Source organism: Protomyces lactucae-debilis, assembly GCF_002105105.1.
Source record: "Protomyces lactucae-debilis strain 12-1054 chromosome Unknown BCR37scaffold_23, whole genome shotgun sequence".
In the NCBI taxonomy this organism is placed as follows: Eukaryota; Fungi; Ascomycota; class Taphrinomycetes; order Taphrinales; family Protomycetaceae; genus Protomyces; species Protomyces lactucae-debilis.
Window position 1 is genome coordinate 178,578 of NW_024468015.1, and position 21,277 is coordinate 199,854.

The window sequence follows — 21,277 nt, forward strand, 5'->3', positions numbered from 1 at the left end:
AAACTAGCCTCATTGTGCATCACAAGCTCGGCCGCTACTATAGTCTCTGCAGTCCATTACCTTGAGAGTAATCATGGGCCGACGTAGGGGTTCCGGATTGCATACGAGTCTGCTAGACCTACGACCTCGGACTCGGAGCCTCGGAGGCGAGAATTGGATCGTTCAGATGCCACGTTCGACTCATGCGGCTGAATGCGATGCAGAATCGCGACTCTTTGTATACCGGTCAAGGGCACCATCGTGGACACTGGACAAGGAAGAACCCTTTCTAGCGCACAGCCAGATTCCCAGACTTCACAATTTGTCATCCTTCCATCTGCTCTTGAGCTTATGTGGATCCCCGACATAGATCATACTGAGATAATTGCATGGAAGAGACCGGGTTTCAGTGGCAGCCAGTATGCATGACAGTCCTCCGTGTCGCACCTCGCAGTGCTTCTCGTTGACCACAACATCCATATACATAGGCAAACCGAGGACTTGAATAACGGGCCGACCTCTAGGACCAGCATGATGGAGGAAATGAATGAGAGCAAGATTTCGATGTAGACGTCGAGAACTGCCTTTGAATAGCAAACATTGACAAAAATGCGCCTCAAGCTTGCTGGTGCCGTAGCGTGCGAGACAATCTGCAGTCAATCCATCTTTGGCAAATTACAGGCGCGAGTCGAAGACTTGAAAGCGACATGCCATCGTTTCGTACATTTGTAAGCATTTCGTGATCTCCCAGACTCGTTCTTTGTCTGCTCACAAGCTTGCCCCTGAAATATAGCCTGCGAATCAAGTCATCATGTACTGTTATTTCGTGGCCAAACAGCTCAGGCTATAAACTAAGCACATCTCCCGCACTCAAGTACCGGCTCGTGACACTGGTTTCGATGAAGATGGATGGAATGCAGACCACTTCGCACAAGTGTTCGCGCGAGTATGAATGTTCGGTAGCAAAAGAGTCGTGCTCGAGTTCGACATTGCAAATTTTCGGACTTGTGTGAAAAGTGCGCTGGCTACTGCAGCTGCTGCTAGCCTACCACACGGTGCCTACGCCACCGCGGTCAGAAGCCTTTATGGTCATGTATGACGCGTCTTGTGACTTTCCTTCGTTGGCTCGTCTAAAACTGAAGGCAACCCTTATTCCACGCTGATTGGTATGACCAGGGGCATCGCTATATGCATAAGCGCGTGTCATCTCACGGGCAGCCACAGATCGGAAGTGCAAAGCAGGTCGAAGTGGTAGTGCCAATCACTTCGTCCGTCTTGCTGCTGCTGCTGCAGCAGCGGCGGCGGTGGCGGTGGCTGATTGTATCTCAGGCTGGCCTACCTTGACTTATCTTGAGATGGCATTGAGAGCAATCAGGGGCTGTAGACCCGCGTCGCTCTTATAAAGGGTAGTCGTTTTGATGCTTGCTAGAGCTGCTCTATTCAGACGTGTCCTTCAATTACCTTTTCAACAAACGTTATATCCCTATGCTTGGTCGCCGGCTTGACAGATATTAATCTGTTGACATCCTGATGGCTCGCAAGAAGCGATGTTCCGTCCGATACCCGGGCCGGTCCCTTCGCCATGAAATCTCGTCAATTGTTGGATCACTTGCGCAAGTGGAGGCTTGGAAGGGTTGATCATGGTATAGATGGGCTTAACTTCACAACGCTAGCAAGATGTGTTCGAGTAAACGAAATGAAAACGAAACGTTACTACGCTAGCAACAAGCTAATTGTGAAGCTTACTCGGCGACGGGCATATCACTGGCAGTGACTACTCAAACAGGGCTTGTAGCACTTTGGAGCCATGAAGTGGTGCTCACATCGTAATGCCACGTTGGACGATGCGATTCGAAACTCCCAAGCTGTGCATACGCATCCTGTGGAGGTGGACGGGCGTCACCTTTGAGGGGACAAAAGATGCCCAAGTTCCTAAGGTTTGCAGGACCAGTCACCTGAAACAAGTTGTAGGGTCTCAGATGATTTGGGCTGCATCTAGGGTCCGCAAGAATGTAACGGCAATACCATACGCTATTGGTGCCGCTCAGTGCATTCGAGCCCCGAGCAGGAACGCCTCTTGAATCAAGTCTTGCACTTTGCAGCTGATAGGGGCATAAATCTCCGCGGACAGCTTTGTGACTAGGCGGATAGAACGTCAGCCAGGCGGCGTTTGTTGGAGCGGTATATTTGTAGTTGAGCTTGCATTGATTGTGTTTGTCGTTCTGATCTTCCCAGTCCAGTGTCCATCCCGGCCACGCATTATTCGGAGCCAAGGTCGGCTTCGTCAACAAGTTTTGGATATACATACAAAACAGCCCATACTTTTGCGTGGAATCATGCCCAGGAGGTGCACTCAGCTGAAAGTAGTTATCGTTCTTGGCTTCGCCGTGGGGGCAGAGTGTGTCCCGTTCGATAAGATAGCAAGTTGTAAAAGCTGGATTGGAATCCTCCAGTGGCTTTTTGTCATCCTTGGGGGTATCGTCACGCCGAGGAAACTTCCCTGAAGTATGCGTTACAATAGAGTTTTCCTGATCAGAATCCCATCTTTCCATGAGTTTATATCGACAAGTTGATTTGAGCGGGAAGCCTGCGTTGAAAGCCTCTGGTTTGAGCTGCAGCCAGTATGCTTGACACTTTCCCAATTGGATTGTACCAGCTGCAGCTGCATTCAGTAAGGCACCACTCCACGTCAGCAGGCACATACTCCAAGCCAAGAGCTTGAGAGTCCGGATCGCACCCTGGACCAGCATGATTAGATTCGCCTGCCCTTGTAGAAGGGATTTAAAGGGATGTGATGTCGGTTATAAGTCCACGGCTACCGGGCGGTCGGCGCAGCGCTTGTCCTAGAATATACTTCCCATACATTGTTTGCCATATTTGCGACAGATTCTTTGCGAGCGAGATAGCAAATAACAGTTCCACTTTGAAGCATTGCAGCTGAAATTGACTGCATCTGCAGCAGCCGGCAGGTGATTGCCTCAGCTCGAGCCAAACAGTTTGCGCATATGAGTCAATTGCAAGCTATCTCAAGTCCTCAGCGTTGCAAACCCAAAGGGCATACAGTTGCTGAAGGGTGGTCAAGAAGGCGAGTCAAAAAGAGTTTGTTGTTGATACTTGACCACGCCATGTTTGTTCGTATTTGGATACAACACATCAAGATTAGGACAAGTCAATCAAATAATGTTGTTTGTGTTTGTGCATTCGGCCCGAGGCCTCTGCAAATACTGGTCCAAGGCAAGAGAGAAGCCGATAGAATTCGAAGGATGGAGCTCAAGGGAGCCTCTGGTTCTTGCGACTGATGATGCCATTAGCCGATAGGGGGCAATGCATTGCGTCTGCGAGCTCTCAGGCCCTTCATTGCCTCTGGTGCTCGCTCTCGAATCTCTACCAATAGACTCGGTGGCAAGCTTATGCTCAGGTCGTTGACATTGCTATCAAGCGCAGCTGGATTCAAGCATCGACAGCAGTCTTGCGCACTATGCACACTATTGTTTGCGCAGGCGTCCGTATGACTCGGCCGTCATAAGGGCAAGTGAAAACTCGTATCGCGTTGAACTGTCTTGATTGTGAAGCTTTCTTGTGCAGATTGAGCAAGTCTCACTAATCCATCCACAAAATCGGCAGGCTTGCATTTGTCGTCTTAGTGACAGCTGTTGGCAGCTGCTTACTTGCCTCAAATGCCTGGTAGTATGAGGTGGAGGTCAATGACTGTTGACTGACTTTTGCGAATGATGAGGGTATTTGCATCTGGAACCATGACCTGCGGTTAGCAGACTAAATCAACGAGACAAGCATATGGTCTAGATTGGATGTTCAACTGTGAAGAAGACGATAACTATTCTTGTACATAAGTGACTGCTACAAAACCCGCATCCCGCCTTCCGCGACGACTCATCATTGACAAGCCTGCTGACCGTGTGCGCATCAAACACAAGGCTTGCGGGGCGGCATGGCCACGATTGGAGAAGCCTGTAAAGACGGCTATAAGCAGACTGACAACTGGGCGCATCATGGTATCAAATGGCTTGAAGAAATTCAAGAATACTACCGTGAACGTGCAACGTTAGAGAAGGAGTATGGTTCGAAACTTCAACAGTTGTCCAAGAAGTATCGTAGGTTCTTCTGCATATGTTCATGATTGTTTGGCTAATGGTTAGAGGAGAAGAGGGTCAAGAAGTCTGGCTCGTTGAGTGTGGGTGATGCTCCGGCAATGACACCAGGGTCCCTTGAAAATGCATCATTAACGACCTGGTCACGGATACTCGAAGATGCGCGACAACTGGGTGATGAACGCGTGACACTCAGTTCAGAATTCACGATGCAAGTTGCTGAACCCATCAAAGCGATGCATTTCAAGTGGGAGGATTTCCAAAAACGAGTCGAGAGCTTCCATGGCAAGTTGGTGGAGGAACGCGACAAGACGTCCAGCAACGTCAAGCAAGTTCAGAAAAAGTACTACGACGGCTGTGCGGTTGTTGAAAAGGAGCGCGCCAAGCATGGTAGTGCAAAGGCCACGAAGCAGTTGACTGGGTCCATGGCCGATATGAGTAACCTGAAAAACACCTACATCATCGCCATCAACGCAGCAAATGCACATAAAGCAAAGTACTACCATGAGGATACACCAGATTTGCTCAACATGCTGCAAGATATGAATGAAGTACGCGTGCAACGTCTCAATGCGCTCTGGCAACGCGCCAGTCAAGTGGAGCAATCTTGCTTGACTCGACAAGGTGGTCATTTACAGCGGTCTGTGGATGCGATTGGTCAGAATGATCCAAAGCTTGATACCAACATGTTTGTACAGCACAATAGTGCGCCTTTTCAAGAACCTGCAGCATTTGGCTTTGAGGCGTGTCCTATTTGGCATGATACACCGGATCTCGTGACGGATGAGCCGGCCAAGATTTTCTTGCAAAATAACCTAGCACGGTCACGGGGTGAATTGACGGAGCTCAAAACAACCGTCTCGAATAAGAAGCGCGAGATTGACGGATTGACACGATTGAAGCAACAACACTTGACTGATCCAGCAAAACAAGGTGTCGAAACGGTCTTGCATAACTTGTTGCAATCTAAAATGGACGTCGCATCGCTCGATACACGCAGGAATATTCTTGAGACTGAAGTTGGGACGATTGTACAGGTGGTGGGCGATATTGATCGAGGTATGCAGCCGCATGGATTCAAAAGTGCTTCATTCACCATTCCTACGCATTGCGATTATTGCGGTTCGACCATCTGGGGTATGTCCAGGAAAGGCTATCACTGCAAGGCTTGTGCGTATAATTGCCACAAGGCCTGTCAAATGAAGGTGCCTGCGAATTGTACAGGTGTGAAGGGTGAGAAGAAGGGCGGTGATGGCTTACAACGCACCAATACGGCGGATTCAGTGTATGGCACTGGCAAGGGAACGCCTGCTGAGACGAGTGATGAGGAATCTAGCGATGGTGCTAGTTTGCGCAGTACGACACGACCTGCTGTTGCTGCAGCTCGACCGAATCGCGCACCGGTGCCGGCTGCTGGATTTGCAAATGGGAATGCACACAGCCATAGCACGCGTGTGCTGTACGCTTACGATGCTGCTGGATCTGGTGAAGTGTCCATCAAGGCTGGTGATACGGTTACTGTATTGCAAGGCGACGATGGCGCTGGATGGATACAGATCAAGAGTGGAGGAGGTTCAATTGGTTTGGTACCTGCAGCGTATGTCGAGGATGCGACACCCAAGCTAGCAGCTGTTTCAGCAGCGCAGACGGGACCGAACTTGGCGCGTGTGCCTAGTTCAGGGTCTGTTGCCTCATCCCTTACAAAACGACAAGGTCCTGCTGTTGCACCGAAACGAACGGCTGCCAAGAAATCTATGCCTGCTGGTCGTCGTGTGCGAGCGTTGTATGCGTATACAGCTGCGTCTGGTGAGGAGATTTCATTAGTGCCTGGTGAGATTGTGATTGTGACTGCTGAGGATGGTGGTGATGGGTGGGCGACGGGTGTGTCTGCGGACGGCCAGAGCGGGTTGTTCCCTGCTGCGTATGCAGAGAGTGCGTGATTGCTTGGATGTATTCTATGATGTATGTATATCAAATAGATCTATGCAGTGGCCTGTGTATGTAAGGAGTCAGGATGCACTAGTAGTGCAGTGCATGCTCAATTGTGCAGTGATGCGAGGTCATTGAGGTCAAGGTGTCGCTGGGAATAGGATGGAGCGAGTTGCTGGGGGCAGTGCAGCGTGCTCGACTGCTCGTACAGCTGGAGTGGGATCAGCAGGGAATTTGGTGTGCAGTTGTCAGGGCACAGACACCGAGTCCGCGGTAGGAGCTCGATTTTATGCGGTGAATGGCCAGAATGGGGCTCAGGCAGGCAGACACCAGACAAGCTCAGATAGAAAAAAGCAGCCTGGCCCAGCGAAAGTTGCTAAACACGCCGCCGCCTCCTTCACTGGGCCACTGCTCAGTGCTCCAGGCTCCTCTCGCTCTCACCCGGCCGCCAACTCACGCGAGGGTTCGGCCTGCAATGGGGCAACCGTGCGCTGCTCCCTTTGATATCTTGTATAGAAAGACGCGGCCATGTCCTCCTGCTTCTCTTTCTCTCATACACAGTTACAGCTGACCTGGTCGCTCTTTCTTTCTCTCTCTTTCTCTCTCTCTACTCTGCATACTGCAACCTCATCTGTCTCACCTCATTTGTGCATCCAGAGATTCAGGGGACCAGACACGACACGCTGCAACACGCGCTCCCACACTTAAGCGACAAACAGAGCTCCTCCTCTCGCGACGCACCAGGAGACACTCACAATCATCGCCCTTCTCTGACTATTTGCCAGGAAAAAAGAGATGAACAAAGCACAGACACCGCCGCCTTCTCCCTGGCGACAAGACGAAGACCCCATCAAGACACTCTACGCATCAAGAAGCAGCAGCACTAGCAGCAACAACAGCGACGCAGCCTCTATCTGCATGCAAGTCCCTTCAGAGATGCCTTCAAAGTTCAATGACAAGTCCTTCACCGATACAGTCCTGGGACATACGTCACAGCAACAGGAACAACTCACGCACTTTGATCCATTCAAGACCCATTACAAAATCAACTGGCGACACGTCCCTGTCATCTTGCTGGTCCCCGTACTTGCCTTGCTAGGTGCCTGGACAACCCCATTGACCGTCAAGACAGCCATTTGGGCAATTTGCGCCTACTTCCTGACTGGATTGGGTATCACTGCCGGTCACCATCGGCTCTGGTGTCATCGCACCTATGTCGCGTCACGCGCACTTCAAGTCTTCCTCATGTGCTGCTCAACAGCTGCTATCCAGGGTAGCGTCATCTTTTGGGTCACGGATCACCGTCTCCACCATCGTTACACCGATACCAACAAAGACCCGTACTCTGTCCACCGTGGTCTCCTTTGGAGTCATATCGGCTGGCTTCTCGTCATTGAACCCGACAAGCCAACTGGACACGTCGATATCTCTGACCTCACAAACGACCCATTGCTAGCCTGGCAAGATCAAAACTACGACTGGTTCTCTCCCATCTGTGCACTTCTCTTCCCAACACTCGTTGCTGGACTCGGCTGGGGTGATTGGCGTGGTGGATTGGTCTATGCATCCCTTGTTCGACTTGTTTTTGTGCATCATGCTACCTTCAGCGTCAATTCACTCGCTCACTACCTTGGAGATCGCCCGTATGATGATCATTCAGCACGCGATAGTGTCGTCACGGCACTTGTGTCATTGGGTGAAGGATACCACAATTTCCATCATGCCTATCCAACAGACTACCGCAATGCCGTTAAATGGTACCAATATGATCCAACGAAATGGGCGATTCGCGCATACAAAGCATTGGGTCTTGCAACGGGACTTGTGACATTCAGCGATAATGAGATTCAAAAGGGAATGATTCAAACTGCACAGAAACGTTTGGATGAGTGGAATGAAAAGATTGCTTGGGGTCCGCAAGTGGATGATTTGCCGGTGATTGAAATGGATGATTTCATTGCAAGTGCAAAAGAACGCAACTTGGTCCTCATCAGTGGCATTGTGCATGATGTGACACATTGGATCGATAAACACCCTGGTGGTCGAAAGATCCTTCAATCTGCTATTGGGAAAGATGCAACGGCCATGTTCTATGGTGGTGTCTATGCACATTCTCGCATTGCGCGCAACTTGCTCGATAACTACCGCGTGGGTATCGTGCGGGGTGGTATGCAAGTCGAGGCCTGGAAGTCGGATGCTGCGCGTTCAACTGCAATGAGTGTGGCCTCGAGTGATGTGGATCTGTGCGAGTCGTCGTGCGTTGAGCTGTAGGCTTGCCTCTTTTGCTCTTCAAATTGGCTTTGGTACCTGCTGCTTATTGAATTCCGTTTGCTATAGATCGGTAGCTATGATGACTTTTGCCTCTCTTCCATCTGTTCATCTGTGTAATGTTCATCTGTTCAGTGTCCCATCGGCAAAGTTGAATAAAAGAAGCCGACCAACGTTCGCTTGCCACTTGCGTAATCTTCCTCTCTACAACACCACCCTTCTTAGTCAGGCATGAGCGACCACCTCTTCGTTCTTGTTCACGGGCTATGGGGTAAACCAGGCCATCTCTGGTGCATCAAAGAATCGCTCCAAGAGCGACATCCAGCATGTCGCATCCTCGTCTCTGACGTCAATGAAGGGAATCGCACCTACGACGGCGTCGATACATGCGGCGAACGTATCGCTACTGAAATCATGGACTTCATCAAAGCAGCCGATGCAGAGGAAGAAGAAACGCTTGTGAGCGCAAGTAGTAGCAGTACCCTGCGGAATTCCAAAATCCGCTACATCTCCATCGTTGGCTACTCACTCGGTGGTCTTGCGGCGCGTTATGCGATTGGCGTTTTGCAAGATCGTGGAGTCTTTGAAGAAGTGACGCCTGTGTCTTTCACGACGTTTGCTACACCGCATGTTGGTTGTTCGCCGACTGAGAAGGGCTTTTTCAGCTGGATGGCGATGACGTTTGGTCCTCGCGCGCTGAGTATGACAGGCGCCCATCTCTTCCTCTCAGACGACTACTATACAGATGAAGACACCAAATTACCGTTACTACAAGTCATGGCAGATGAACGGTCCGTCTTCCACAAGGGTCTCAAACGATTCCGGCAACGCCAAGCCTATGCCAATATCCAATTCGATCGATCCGTACCCTACTGGACTGCTGCATTTTCAGAGCGCGATCCATACAGAGATTTGGGGAAAGTACAATTACAGCATGATGAAGCCTACGACAATGTCATGCTCGATCCACGGGATCCTGTACAACCACTCGGTAAAGTACAACGTCCATTCAATGAAAAAGATCAGTCTGCGGGACTCGGTCCACGAGATTATGTATTGCGCGTGACGCTCTTCACGCTGTTCCCACTCATGATTACGGTATTCATGGTGAATGCCGTGGTGTTGACATTCAAGTCACAGAACCGCATCACGTTGCATCGTCAAGGAAGCGAAGGCAGTCATACCGAAGGTCGTACACGTCTCCTTGCTGGTGTTGCACAGAATATCGTGGAGGAAGTCTTTGACAATGCTCCTGAAGAGGAACAATCTACCGTTCCTGCGAGAACTGACGAGAGCGGCATGGATTGGGTCGCGCCCCTTGCACTGACACAGACACAACGAGACATCATTGGGAATTTGTCAAAGATGGAGTGGGAAAAGTATCAAGTGCATATTCACAAGACTCAGCATACACATGCTGCGATTATTTGTCGGATGAAGGATACACCGAGAGTCGAGGAAGGCAAGGTTGTTATGCGGCATTGGCTAGATCATTTGCAGATGCCGTCAAAGTAAGGAGATCTTTGGCTTCTTTGTTCATTATTTCAGCCCGTAGCCCGTAGCGTGGTTTTAGATGTTTAGCTTGCTAGCTGATGTTTCTTTGTACAACGTCAAATCTATAGAAATCAAGAGCAAGATAGCGTCAACTGGATACTTGGCCAGAGAACAGAACATCAAGGAAGGGGTTTGATGTATGACTGGACCACGAATGGCCCATATATAACCACAAAGCTTCCTTCGCGCGTCTCAGAGGTTGCTTATGCACGTCGCCATTCAATGGTATTTGCAAGACCTCTATGATTCTCTTGCAGTGATATGACTGGTATCAGCGTCGATTCAGCGATAGTCGAAGACTCTGTATGATACAATCTCGTACCGAACCTTCATCCGAATGTACTCTGCACTGAGCCTGCAGATCTGCTGCCGTCTTGGATTCCAAAGGCTGACTATGTCGACCGTGAGAAATGAGGCGACTGCCAATTTGGACTTCCACTTCTCGCCCGTCTGTCCCTTTGTGGCAACCGGATTACCAGATTGAGATCTGCGGCGAAGATCTAAATTTAGAGAGGAATGCGACACAACAAGGACGAACACTGCCACGGACCACGGTCCACGGTAGAAGAACTCACCTCAAGGCTTCTTGACGAAGCTATCAACTCGACTTACACGTTCAAAATACTGGGCACAGCCAGGGTATCAGAAGTTTCAGAATTAGTGCCGCCAGGATGACGCCGGAAGCTTGGCATCGCCGTCATCCGTTCCATGCCAAAAAAGATCAGGCCATTGGCCACCGCGGTGGTCATTGAAGCGGAGTCTTAAGACTTGGCGAATGGTCTGCTTGCAATGTTTAAGGCTCGAACTTTTTTCTTCTGTTGAAAATTCCCGTAGCTTTGGGCCAGACGCGCGTGTTTGGGTCAATGCATGAACGTTGGACGCGATCTGAAACATGGACGCGACTTGTATGAACGGCCAATCCGTACCACATTCATGTCGCTACTCAGTACTCTCCGACGTATCTGCAGACTGGGGAACTTGTGGAAGTAGCTATAGGCTATAGTACAACAGCTTTGTCTTGCTGGGACTGGCTTTGCAACGACGGACCATCGAGTGCAGCTTACCTGCGTCTAATGCAGATGAGACAAGTGCACTGACCCTGTCCATACATGAAACATCCGTCGTCGCATAAGGAGCAAACGAGCTCGCAGATTGACTAGCAGACTACTAGCAGTGCGGAGAGAGGTCTTCTCAAGCTGAGGTCTCATCTATTTTGGCCTCCACATGCATGTGCAGCAAAGACCAGCGACGTGGCACGAACGTTCAAGTCAAAACGATATAGAGTCATAGACACGCTTGAGCGGATCATGATTAGCTCGTCCACGACACGGGACCATGGCACTGGATGCTTGAAGTATGGGGAGCAACGGTACAAGTAATGAAACATATCTGCGGAAGTATCAGCATGGGCCCTGTGTCTCGCTTCACGGTAGCTTATCTATACAGCGTGTCACCAGTCTCAATTTGTATGGGCCGCGCTTGGAGACATGATACACTTGGCAGTGGGAAGCTCAAGGATGGTAGAGTCAATGTGCATTGCTTTCAGCGACTCATCAAGGCGTGATTTACCAAGCACGCCTGTTGGATTGACATGATGGTAACGATGCTCGTACTTGGGGAACTTGCGATACTGAAGTCTGAAGGCTCAGCATCAGTCATTGACGTCTGATATGGTCTGATCTCTTCTCTCTTGTTCTTAATTAATGTAGAGAAACGTTTGAGGGTGAACATTGGCGTTAAGGTTGTGGATTTGAGCATGCACGGAGTCCTGCATTGCATTCATCTATGCATGCAGGTGCAGAGGCGAGCGCGCGATCTCAATTTTCGCGTTTTGGTTGTAAGCACGCAGCCAAGTCGATGAAGTCGTCCCATACTGTCATCGGAAATGCCGTTGCGCTCCGTTAACCTTGAAATAGATTCACTTCTTGGTCATGACTCATGGCAAGTCCGTCGTAGAGAGAGCATGAGTGTAGGAGACACGTAGGCCGTGATCATTGAGCTTGTGAATATCTTGGGACAATAATCATCATAGCGTCTCAAATTGACCGCCATGCAATGTCCGCTTTCAACTCCTTGGCCATAAATTTTTTGACAGGATACGAGGCGGGCCGTCATGACTTATGACTCATGACTCATAGGCCATGGCAGGCTGATGATAGACAAGATTCACAGCAGTTGCAGGCTTGCAGCAGTTCGCGATGATACGACTGGATGTGACATCGTGTGCGGTGATCGATGCGACGATGCGAACGATGTTCTCTCATATGCTTCTTGGCTACGTTCTCCCTAGTCTTGCCTGCTCTTTTCCGACAGCTCGGATGTTTGCTTGCATTTTGTCTCCGAACTGATGATTGCCCTGTGACTGTGGGCCTTGAGCAGACAGGCATCAGACTAGCTATAGATGAGTACTACACATATACTATAGAGATCTCATCTTATGGTCCCTGTGTCAGATGCTGATCAGAGTCTGGCCAATCAAGCGCTCCAATCCAGCTCGTCCCTGTGCCCGTTGCGGCTGCTGAATTTCGAAAATCGCCAATTTCTCGTTTCCCAAAGAGGAAGCGGAGGAGGAGGCCGTTCTGCGCTCCCTGAAGTGCCTGCTGTCGAGTTGTATTCGCTGGCACTCGCAGACAAAAGGAAGGCGACACCCATCCACTCCCCTACCCTCCCTCTCTCGTCCTCTTTCCTCACTCTCCCTCCCCCCCTCCAGAGGCATCCATCCTCAAGGGCCCAGGTCCGACTCAAGGGCCGCCAGCACTCACACTCTTTTCCGCCCTTCAGGCCAGTGCGACCGCCTCCTTGCAGGCCTCTCACTTGCGCAACAGCTTGACCTCCCTACAGCTTGGCGCTTTAAAGGACACGTCGCTCCTCCTCCAATTGACGCTCACCGACCCGTCATCCGCTCTCTTTCACCATCTAGCGACCGCAAACGACCTCATCGACAATGATGGTCATGCACGCCAAGAGCGAATCACTCTCTGTCCCTTCCCCAGTCAAAGGCCACCGTCACAGGCGCTCTGCAGCCATCTCTCTTGACTGGCGCAACGTGCAGCTGCCGCCTATCCTGGACACAGCTATGCTCAGCAGCAGCGCACCGGTCAACATTCCCTCCCCTGCGCAGGCCTCTCAACCGGCCATGACATTCGCTAGTACACCCGCAGATGCATCGCCTTCCTCTGCGCGGACACCATGCTCTTCTTCATCTGTTTCCGAGTGCAGTCTCGGCGACCATGCGTCAGAAGCACGGCCGGCCCTGTCGACGCAAGTCAGCAGTGCAGCCAGTCCACGCAAACGTGTCAGTTTTCTCGATGATGTACAGGAAATCCCTGGCGCGGTAGAGGAAGGCGATACGTGGCTGAGACCAGAAGATTATACCTGGCCTCTAATGCCCGCTGGTCCGTCCACCCTCAACAATGACCCGCTCGCGCCTTCCATTGACTTGGCGCCCGCTGCACCAACCCAAATTCCGGGATCACCCGTCTTGCTGCATCGCAAGAAACGCAGCTCCTTCTTACAAACCACAAAGAACGTCCTCTCACGTCGCCCTTCGAAGAGTGTTTCCAAGAAACAGCGCGTTCATTTGGAGCGCGATAATGAAGTGGCACCTCAAGCTCCCCTCATTGATCTCGACGCCGCACTCGGGCCGGCCCCATCACTGCGTCACAAACGATCAGGCTCGCTGGGTCATCTACCACCCTCGCCCGTGAAGCTTCCTGGCAAAGGACTCGGCATTCAATTCACAAGCGGTGGCATGTCGCATAAACGAGCAGATTCCGCACCAGCAGACTTGTTCTTCTCTTTCACACCCAGGCCATCGACGCCGGACTCAAGAAAACGCAAAATGTCTGCCATTGTTGAACATCCAGGTTCAAGCGGGTCGGCCGTCTCGACGCCCATTGCTGCTGCAGGTGTAGTGGAGGTGCGCATGGACTATCAGTTCCCCAGTAAACCTGTTGAGGCGAGTCTTGTCATGATGGGTGAGCCAGGTGATATGGTTGACTCTCGTACCTCTGTTCAAAAAACACGCCCAGTCTCGGCACTCTCACAAGTCATGGCCCTTCCTGCCTCACCACCCATTTCACCACCTGCAAAGAGGAAGGGTTGGAAGGGTTACTTGCATCGTCTTTTGCATTGACCATGACGACCTCTGCCAACACTGGACTGCTGCGCCGACTTGCTTTCTCTGTTTTGAATTATTCTACTGCATGGCGCTGCAAGCATCTTTATTGTCAACACTTCACACACATTATGGCTTGAATACATTGTGTTCTTGCTCTTCAATCCCCGACAACTTGCCTAGCTGGCGCTAGTCGAGATGTCTTACATTCTTTACACCAACACTCTCTTTCATTGTCTGCTTGTCGAATCACATCGACATGCATGCAAGCTCCTTCGTGGTGACTGCTGCTGCTAAAAACAGAAAGGTTCCAATGAAGCCACTTCTGCATCTATATTGAGAAAGACCCCTGCCTCTTTTGGCCATCTGGTAGCGACTCAAAAAAAAAGCCTCATACCCACATTCTAAATCATCTTTCAATTCTTGCTTGCCGTCTTGGTGTCGATCGTGCTTGCAACTCTTGACCCACTTGACCCGTTTTCACTCACATGCGCCCCTACGCTGATGATTGGCAATGCTGCCAGCATTCGCTCAGGCTAGCCAGATCGCGATTGGGCAAGGTCAGCTTGATCTCGTAAATTGCACCTTTGATCCATGAAGAGCTCTTTCAGACCTTCAAACATGTTGCGAGACAATCCCAATGAGAGAGCTTCTCGCTCAGATGAAGCTCTGAACAAGGAAGACGTACACTTGACTGCCGACTCTGAGGAAACATGTCCGTATGCATTGCAAGGCTTCGGCATATGTTGAGGAGGAACGCAAGTTGTAAGCTGCAGAGTCCTTGTCGCTACACCACACTCTCTATGTTGCATCTCGATACGCCACACCGTAGCTGTACATGTACATGAAGAATGTAAAATGAATGATTTTCTAGACTTGCTACAGAACTGCCAGAGGAGCGATAATGAAAATGGAAAACTTTCAAGAATGGTCGTCCCTGCTTCACAGAAGCGTATCAGGTTGACCAAATTTCGGTAGAAGGAATCTCTACTGCTGTATGGCTGTGAACGCCTGCCAATACGCCTGAGCCACATGCATGCATTGGTTCTCCGCATGTATGATTCCGTACTTTTCCGAGCATTTCGTCTTCATGGTTTTCATCCACACCGAAGCCGCCATTCCCCCGCGTGGATTGTCCGGCTTTCCGGCCTGCATTTCAAGAACATCAACTTCTTCCTTGAATGTAATGCATGCTGTTGTGCAAGTGTCTGCTTCTTCCTTGCCGCATTTCCCCTTGCAACACTGTACGCACGAGCCTGTATCACGACCGCAGTTTGGAGCGCAGTCGCCTCCGGCAATCATGATTCCGTGTGGTAGTGACGAGACCGTAGCCGATGACCCAGCCACAGGATTGGATGAGACCTTGCTGAGAATGAAGAGAACTAACCAAGCTTGTGGATTCATGTTGGCAGCTTGCCAATGTTAGCGTCATCTGTTCTCACATATGCGCGAATGTTGAGCTTACTTCTTTGGTATTTCTGATGTTGAGTCTTAGTTGGGTGGATGGGAATGAAGATGAGGAGAAGACGCCCTTTTATGCACCAGACGGGCTTGTTCTAGACCTTCAGAAACAAGGCGACGTTTGCAATACGAATGTGAGCAGGATCAGGAAAAGCTTCGTATAGCGACAATCATGGTCACCCCTGCAAGCACATTTGTGATGGCCCAATGAACTCAGCTGAACAGTCTGGAGCAGTCGAAAAGCGTGATATTTCTGATGAGGCCCTGACAAAAACAGCTGCGGTCTGCGAATCGGCCACATGTTAGTCCACAAACATCTCGGAAATTTCACTCGAAGGGTGCGTGACAACGCACCGCGTGGTTCATAGCCGATCGCGAGTTCACGGTCGGCGATGAAGACCATGCAGAAGAGCATGTCGAGCTCTTGGCAGAGCTTAGCAAGCTGGCGATTTGACAAGATGGCAAGGCGACCATGAAAGGCCAAGAGATTGGGTCCTCTCAGTGCGCACTGCAGCTTGCAATGTGACGACTTTTTCAGGGGTAACCATAATGTTTTGTAATTGACTCGCAAATTACCTGACAAGCTGCAGCACAGGCCTGGCGTCGTCTCATATCGGGATCATCGCTGTTTGGCGATGAGTCAGATCTCAAGAAGCCCGGACAGCCAAATAGAGCGCGAAGGCCAAGAATGAAGCGTATTGCTCGCAGAGATCAGATGTATGGGCCAACAAACATCTCGGAAATTTCAGGTCTGGGTGACGAATCACAGCAGGGTCCGTGACTCGGACCACTGTCCACCGATAATGAGATGAGTCAGATGACTGTCTTGCTCTTGGAGAAGATTGCCATCGTGATAAGGAAACCAACCATGTGTGTCTAGGGGTTCGTGTCGTCTCGGCATTCGACTTGGTAGCCTCAGGGGTAATCCTGGAGCCTTTGAGTCTTGCGGACCGTTCAGATGGTTCATCCAGGTGACGGACAGCGTCAAGCCAGGGGAATGCAACCTCCAACAGAATCATTAGTATCAGGACGCCTCATCAAGATCATCAATAGATTCATGCAGCCGCTATACCCCTATCTAACATGCACCTTGTAGCCATTTACGTTTTGACCCAGAGCTTATACTTGTACTCACGACCCAGGACTCTCTCCTGTTTAGCGAATTTTGCGGGGAGCAGCAGGAAGGCAGCAATCGCGTAGCATGCTCCAGCATAAAGAATAAGTCGTTTGTAGTCACCTGAGGACCCGACGATCTCCAAAGCGATCGTTGTAGCAAAAATGGTCGGCACAGACATGAGGAGCCAGACGCCCGTGGACGCAACACCCAGATTCTTGATGCCGACAATCTCAACCGAGACTGGAATCACAGATGACCAAAATGTCCCTGCGATACAGCCATTTAGCAGCGCGAAAAAGACCATAACGCCATAGCTCTCTGCAAACATCCAAATAAAAAATATCGAGAACGAACAGCACAAAGTGAAGACGGCAGCCATATTGAGGCGCCCACCTAGGTCGGCAATCCATCCAACGATGGGTCGACCAATAGCCATGCCAGCAGATAGTAAGGCGGCAATCTGAGACCCGCGTGCTTGGGATTGACCTAGACCAGAGACAACAAACTTTGCAATGGTGAATTGAATCGTCACATAACCTAGGAGCGAAAAGACACCCCACGCGAGCATCCAAGCGTAGCCGCGAATTTTGAAAACTTTGGTGTCCCATACCTGACTCATGACATGCTCTTTTCGTTGAGCAAAAGTCATGTTTGCTGAAGCGCGTGGATTGAGTTCACGCAGCAAGCAGACGGCGACCGTGTTACAAACGAACGTGATGAGTGCAGTTAAGCGAAATGTCCACGCCAAGCCAAGACTTGAAATGGAAGCGTTTGTTGAGAGCAAGAAGATCACGCCACCGAGACCAGAGCCACCGGCACAAATCCCGCTTGCAAGTGCACGCTTCTTGGAGAACCACAATGCAGGTAGCTGGACAGAAGGAGAGAAGAGCAAGCCCATACCTGCGCCGAAAAGAATGCCTTGTGCGAGAAACAAGTGCCAGAACTCGGAAGCAAAGCTAGCACAGAGGTACCCTAGAGACTCCATCACAAGACCGATAGCCATGGGTATCTTGATGTTACCGGTGAGTTCACAAATGACGGTAGCAAGCGGACTGACAATCAGTGCCATGCCCACTGAAACGCCTCCCACGAATGTGTACTGAAGCGTGGTAATATTCTTGAAGTATGTCGCGCCTGGAGCAGTATAATGGGCCAGATAGACTGCATATGATGCGTTGACGCCCCAAGTCATCATACAGATGAGGGTACAGGCGCCACAAATCCACCATCCATATCCGCCGTCGGGCGGGTCGAGCTTTGAAGTTCTGGACGGATGGCTGCCTTTTTCATCTTGATGGACTTCGCTCGACGCGGATCTGTGATGCGCAAGGACATGTTCTTTGTTACACGACATACCATGAAAGACAGGTTCCATGTCGCGATTCGCAGTGATACCATCGGTTTCGGGGGAATATGGTACGGTTGCCGCATCGGGTATTGATGAATGTCGATGACTCTTACTATCTTCTGACACTGTTGAGCTCATAAAGCAAGAACAGCGTGGTGGTAGTATGCTCCAGTTCCTGAGTGGATTTTCAATTGAATTGTGGAGGGAGCGCGGCTGTTGCCGACCACGGAAATTGAAAGTTCGCACGCAGGACGACCTCAACACATCGCTGTTACGACGCTGGTCAGTTACTTTGTATAGTTACCGGCACGGGATGATTGACGTGGTGCAGGTAGTCCTAGAATGGTCCGCAAACTGTTGTGTGTCCAAAGTGGTCAAAATGTGACAAGTCATGCGAAGTTGTTCACTAGTCGCTAGCTTCTTCTCCCAGCCATTTTGCTGAGGTTGACTTCGTGGAAGGTGCAAAAGACACTATTTGACAACTTCCGATCAGCCGGCGGGGAGAACGAACGATGAACAATTTGCTATAGCTAAGAAAGAAGTGGCGTAACCTCGCTCATTTGCAGCTTCCTGCGTTGCCGTCTTGTCTGATATGCTGCTTTACTCCTTCGCCACAGTAACTGCGAGAGGAGCATAATGCCAATGAGTACAAGCGAAAGTACAACGTTGAGGATACCAACAAAGCCAAGAAGGAAGTAGACAAAAGCGACAATCGGCAGAATGCCAGGCTTATGCCCATTCGGGTCTTCAGGCACATAACGGCCTGGTGGATCGTAGACATCGAATGTATACCAGGTGTAATGCACTATCGGTCCTCTTGGTGCAAGCTTGGCACTCGAGACAAACTGCGTCAGCCGGCCAGCGTGATAGATGATTTGCAGAAAGTCGAAAAAGAACCGACGCCACGGTACACCCACGGGAGGCTCATCTACCTGACTTTGATCAAAGGCCGGGCCCCAATGTCCCTGCCAAAGGGCCCACTCTGGCCCTACTTTTTCATGCGTATCTGATATGTCGTAGATCTCGTAGTCCGACCAGCGGATCCATTCTGACTTTGGGTAGTTGGCAAATCCAATATCGCCGACCTCAATGTGCTGAATAGCGCCAAAAGTGATGAAACGAATGGCAGAGTTCACGAAACCATCCATGGCCGGGTCAATATTGTGTGCGTCCTTGGGCGACTTGTAGCAAGCATGTGAATTGTTGTGCGAAAAGACGAGGGGGTGCGTAACATTTTCAACAGAGTATTTGTGCTCTGGTTCGTTGATGTCGGCGTGGACGGTATAGTAAACGCTCTCGATTTCTGCTGGCTCCTGAGAGCCATCACTCGTCAAAATGATCGTTGTATGTTCCCAATCGGCATAGTGCACCGCGAGTGGATACCAAGGGAAGCGCGACACTGTGCCATCTGAAGTGACAGTCTTGAAGCCTTGCGGCCCGTTGAAGTGATGATAGTACCAATACTGTAAGGCGACCCTGCCGTCTTCGAGTAGCCGCGCCTGAGTCGTGACGGGCGCATCGACCAAGCGCCCGTCCTTGAGCGGGTTGCCGCCTAGTTCCCGTTTTGGCACATGTAGCTCGTTTGCGCTGGCGTTGAGAAAACGCTTGTATGCCTCTACAGGATCTGCTGGTAGATAAGCTTCTTCTGGGTGAAGATAGATGACGGGCGCAAATTGCTGAAGGAGCTGGAGGCGCACAGAGGGGTTGAGCGAGTGAGAAATGGGTCGTGTCCAGTTGCTAATGTTGTCCTGCGTATGGAAGCCCAGATGGACAGCGTCAATTGCCAACGAAAGCGCCAGCACCGACGCAGGTAGCCGCATAGGAGCGCCGATGAAAGAAGAGGTACAAGGCTGCTGAAGCGTTGAGGTGTGTGTGGTCTGATTCGGTGCGTCTGCTGCGTTTATGTCATCTTGCGCGGGGGCAACTGCAGCCGAGCCAGATCCAGATCGACTGCTTGAAACTCACAGACCAAATATATACACGGACTTCATGCTTTGACCAATTTATAAAACAGGCTATAAGTTCTAGTACTATACGCCCGCGGCGATACGGCAGCCAGAGACCTCAGAAACCCACGTCTGATGTCTAGAGCCTCGACCACCGACGATCAGACCACTCTCGGAGGCAGCACTAAACAAACCAGGCATAACTTCCTGTTTCGCATTCACAGGGTCCGCCTGTGCGTCAGCATATGTTTCACGACCATCCACAGGTAGCTTTTCAAACAAAAGTCTGGCTCCCTCGGGTTGACCAGGTAATGCTTCTTCCTTGCCAGCGTAGAAAAGCTGCAGTGAGTCGCCTTCCGAAACGTGATAGCCGCCGTTGAGGGCCATGCTGCCTTTGCCTGGATCGCCCGAGATGATTTTGATCATGGGCGTTGTGCTGCTCACGATTTGGCCGTGCTGAACTTGCCCAAACAAGAGGAGATCTTTGGATGCTGCATTCGTGCTTGTGAGAGACTTCATTCGCTCAAGCAAGCAGTACGTGGCAGGCTGTTCGTTCAAAGTGATGAGAATATTGCCCTGGCATCTGATGCGTTAGCAGTCTTCTTATTCGGCACCAACATACTTGGTCACGAGCAACGGCTCTCCTAATTTGTGTAGCGTCGGGTAAGCCACTTGTAGTGCTTCTCTTGCTTGTGGGAATGCTAGAGCCCATCCTCCACGAGAAATCATGCGGTCTTGAAAGGTCATTGTCACCGGCAGTCCCGTCAGAAACGGTGTCGTACTAGCAAGAAGCCCAACTTTCCGTGCATTGGGTAAGAGCTGAGCAGGCCAATCAAGCTCAGCAAAGCCATTGCCAGAAACGACAATTGCAGACTGCATAGTGGGCGAAGCAGTCAGCTTTGTCTCTGAGCTCGCACGCTGAAAGGCACTACCGTCACTGAGGATAGACTTCCAACTTGCGTCCGCTGGCAACTCCCAGTCTTCCGAGGCGTCCTTGGTGCCTTGTGCTTTCCAAGCCCGTCCGAGACTGATTTGTCGGTCAACTCGATCATTGAATGGCAAGAGTTGCGCAGCTTCGTCTTCGGAAGCAACCAGCATGGAGACACCCGCCGTTGAGCCAACTGCATCAACGACAGCAGAAGCGACTTGACAATGCTCACCTACAGCTGCAGTGACTGTCTTTCGTAGTAGTTGGGCAAGTGTTCCATCGAGCGATTGTGGAAAGTATGCACGGGAAATGAGAAAGACTGCTTGTGCTGGCATGTCATTGCTTGTAAAGCCATGATGCAGTGCCGTTGTTTCGCTTATAGCTGCTTGTAGTGCTTGCTTGAGAGATGGAGCATGAGCTGTAGCAGCAGTGACAATGGACCGTCTGCCCAATGGCAGGCATCTTTGACACCGTGAAAGCATGTATACGTAAGCAGGTCGTCGTCGTCGTCGTCGTTGTCG

The 21,277-nt window shown here is 50.7% G+C and overlaps 9 protein-coding genes across 9 annotated transcripts; 4 read left to right on the forward strand and 5 right to left on the reverse strand.

Annotated features, from left to right (window-relative positions):
* Window positions 1-1,496: 1,496 nt before the first annotated feature.
* On the reverse strand, window positions 1,497-2,857 carry BCR37DRAFT_166355 (uncharacterized protein). The gene has a single exon (XM_040866228.1). It carries the CDS (start codon window positions 2,727-2,729, stop codon window positions 1,758-1,760), a length of 972 nt encoding a protein of 323 aa, XP_040722655.1. The 5' UTR covers window positions 2,730-2,857; the 3' UTR covers window positions 1,497-1,757.
* Window positions 2,858-3,603: 746 nt separating this feature from the next.
* BCR37DRAFT_166159 (uncharacterized protein) lies at window positions 3,604-6,172 on the forward strand. The gene is made up of 2 exons (XM_040866227.1): window positions 3,604-4,091; window positions 4,137-6,172. Exons 1-2 carry the CDS (start codon window positions 3,929-3,931, stop codon window positions 6,026-6,028), a joined length of 2,055 nt encoding a protein of 684 aa, XP_040722656.1. The 5' UTR covers window positions 3,604-3,928; the 3' UTR covers window positions 6,029-6,172.
* A 175-nt stretch (window positions 6,173-6,347) lies between these two features.
* BCR37DRAFT_383536 (stearoyl-CoA desaturase) lies at window positions 6,348-8,377 on the forward strand. Its single transcript, XM_040870076.1, has one exon. The coding sequence runs from the start codon at window positions 6,813-6,815 to the stop codon at window positions 8,286-8,288; it is 1,476 nt and encodes a 491-aa protein (XP_040722657.1). The 5' UTR covers window positions 6,348-6,812; the 3' UTR covers window positions 8,289-8,377.
* Window positions 8,378-8,467: 90 nt separating this feature from the next.
* On the forward strand, window positions 8,468-9,947 carry BCR37DRAFT_383537 (putative serine esterase-domain-containing protein). Its single transcript, XM_040870077.1, has one exon. It carries the CDS (start codon window positions 8,517-8,519, stop codon window positions 9,798-9,800), a length of 1,284 nt encoding a protein of 427 aa, XP_040722658.1. The 5' UTR covers window positions 8,468-8,516; the 3' UTR covers window positions 9,801-9,947.
* Window positions 9,948-12,669: 2,722 nt separating this feature from the next.
* BCR37DRAFT_166414 (uncharacterized protein) lies at window positions 12,670-14,233 on the forward strand. The gene has a single exon (XM_040866230.1). It carries the CDS (start codon window positions 12,784-12,786, stop codon window positions 13,972-13,974), a length of 1,191 nt encoding a protein of 396 aa, XP_040722659.1. The 5' UTR covers window positions 12,670-12,783; the 3' UTR covers window positions 13,975-14,233.
* A 652-nt stretch (window positions 14,234-14,885) lies between these two features.
* On the reverse strand, window positions 14,886-15,556 carry BCR37DRAFT_383540 (uncharacterized protein). Its single transcript, XM_040870078.1, has 2 exons — window positions 15,422-15,556; window positions 14,886-15,368 (listed from the first exon to the last, which is right to left on the reverse strand). The coding sequence occupies exon 2, from the start codon at window positions 15,358-15,360 to the stop codon at window positions 14,944-14,946; it is 417 nt and encodes a 138-aa protein (XP_040722660.1). The 5' UTR covers window positions 15,361-15,368; window positions 15,422-15,556; the 3' UTR covers window positions 14,886-14,943.
* Window positions 15,557-16,517: 961 nt separating this feature from the next.
* On the reverse strand, window positions 16,518-17,888 carry BCR37DRAFT_351529 (MFS general substrate transporter; the record flags this gene model as incomplete). Its single annotated transcript, XM_040868075.1, has 1 exon — window positions 16,518-17,888. The coding sequence occupies one exon, from the start codon at window positions 17,886-17,888 to the stop codon at window positions 16,518-16,520; it is 1,371 nt and encodes a 456-aa protein (XP_040722661.1).
* Window positions 17,889-18,067: 179 nt separating this feature from the next.
* Window positions 18,068-19,818, reverse strand: BCR37DRAFT_166368 (uncharacterized protein). The gene has a single exon (XM_040866229.1). It carries the CDS (start codon window positions 19,700-19,702, stop codon window positions 18,413-18,415), a length of 1,290 nt encoding a protein of 429 aa, XP_040722662.1. The 5' UTR covers window positions 19,703-19,818; the 3' UTR covers window positions 18,068-18,412.
* A 461-nt stretch (window positions 19,819-20,279) lies between these two features.
* BCR37DRAFT_383543 (uncharacterized protein) lies at window positions 20,280-21,270 on the reverse strand. The gene is made up of 2 exons (XM_040870079.1): window positions 20,451-21,270; window positions 20,280-20,411 (listed from the first exon to the last, which is right to left on the reverse strand). The coding sequence occupies exon 1, from the start codon at window positions 20,953-20,955 to the stop codon at window positions 20,722-20,724; it is 234 nt and encodes a 77-aa protein (XP_040722663.1). The 5' UTR covers window positions 20,956-21,270; the 3' UTR covers window positions 20,280-20,411; window positions 20,451-20,721.
* Window positions 21,271-21,277: the final 7 nt, after the last annotated feature.

What these genes read in the sequence shown, in the direction of transcription:
- BCR37DRAFT_383540 (XM_040870078.1), bottom strand. Translation starts at nt 15,360, where the DNA reads ATGAATCCACAAGCTTGGTTAGTTCTCTTCATTCTCAGCAAGGTCTCA.
- BCR37DRAFT_166368 (XM_040866229.1), bottom strand. Translation starts at nt 19,702, where the DNA reads ATGCGGCTACCTGCGTCGGTGCTGGCGCTTTCGTTGGCAATTGACGCT.
- BCR37DRAFT_383536 (XM_040870076.1), top strand. Translation starts at nt 6,813, where the DNA reads ATGAACAAAGCACAGACACCGCCGCCTTCTCCCTGGCGACAAGACGAA.
- BCR37DRAFT_383537 (XM_040870077.1), top strand. Translation starts at nt 8,517, where the DNA reads ATGAGCGACCACCTCTTCGTTCTTGTTCACGGGCTATGGGGTAAACCA.
- BCR37DRAFT_383543 (XM_040870079.1), bottom strand. Translation starts at nt 20,955, where the DNA reads ATGCAGTTGGCTCAACGGCGGGTGTCTCCATGCTGGTTGCTTCCGAAG.
- BCR37DRAFT_166355 (XM_040866228.1), bottom strand. Translation starts at nt 2,729, where the DNA reads ATGCTGGTCCAGGGTGCGATCCGGACTCTCAAGCTCTTGGCTTGGAGT.
- BCR37DRAFT_166159 (XM_040866227.1), top strand. Translation starts at nt 3,929, where the DNA reads ATGGCCACGATTGGAGAAGCCTGTAAAGACGGCTATAAGCAGACTGAC. An exon ending in ACAGTTGTCCAAGAAGTATC is followed by an intron (nt 4,092 to 4,136) that starts GTAGGTTCTTCT and finishes GCTAATGGTTAG; the next exon opens with AGGAGAAGAGGGTCAAGAAG.
- BCR37DRAFT_166414 (XM_040866230.1), top strand. Translation starts at nt 12,784, where the DNA reads ATGATGGTCATGCACGCCAAGAGCGAATCACTCTCTGTCCCTTCCCCA.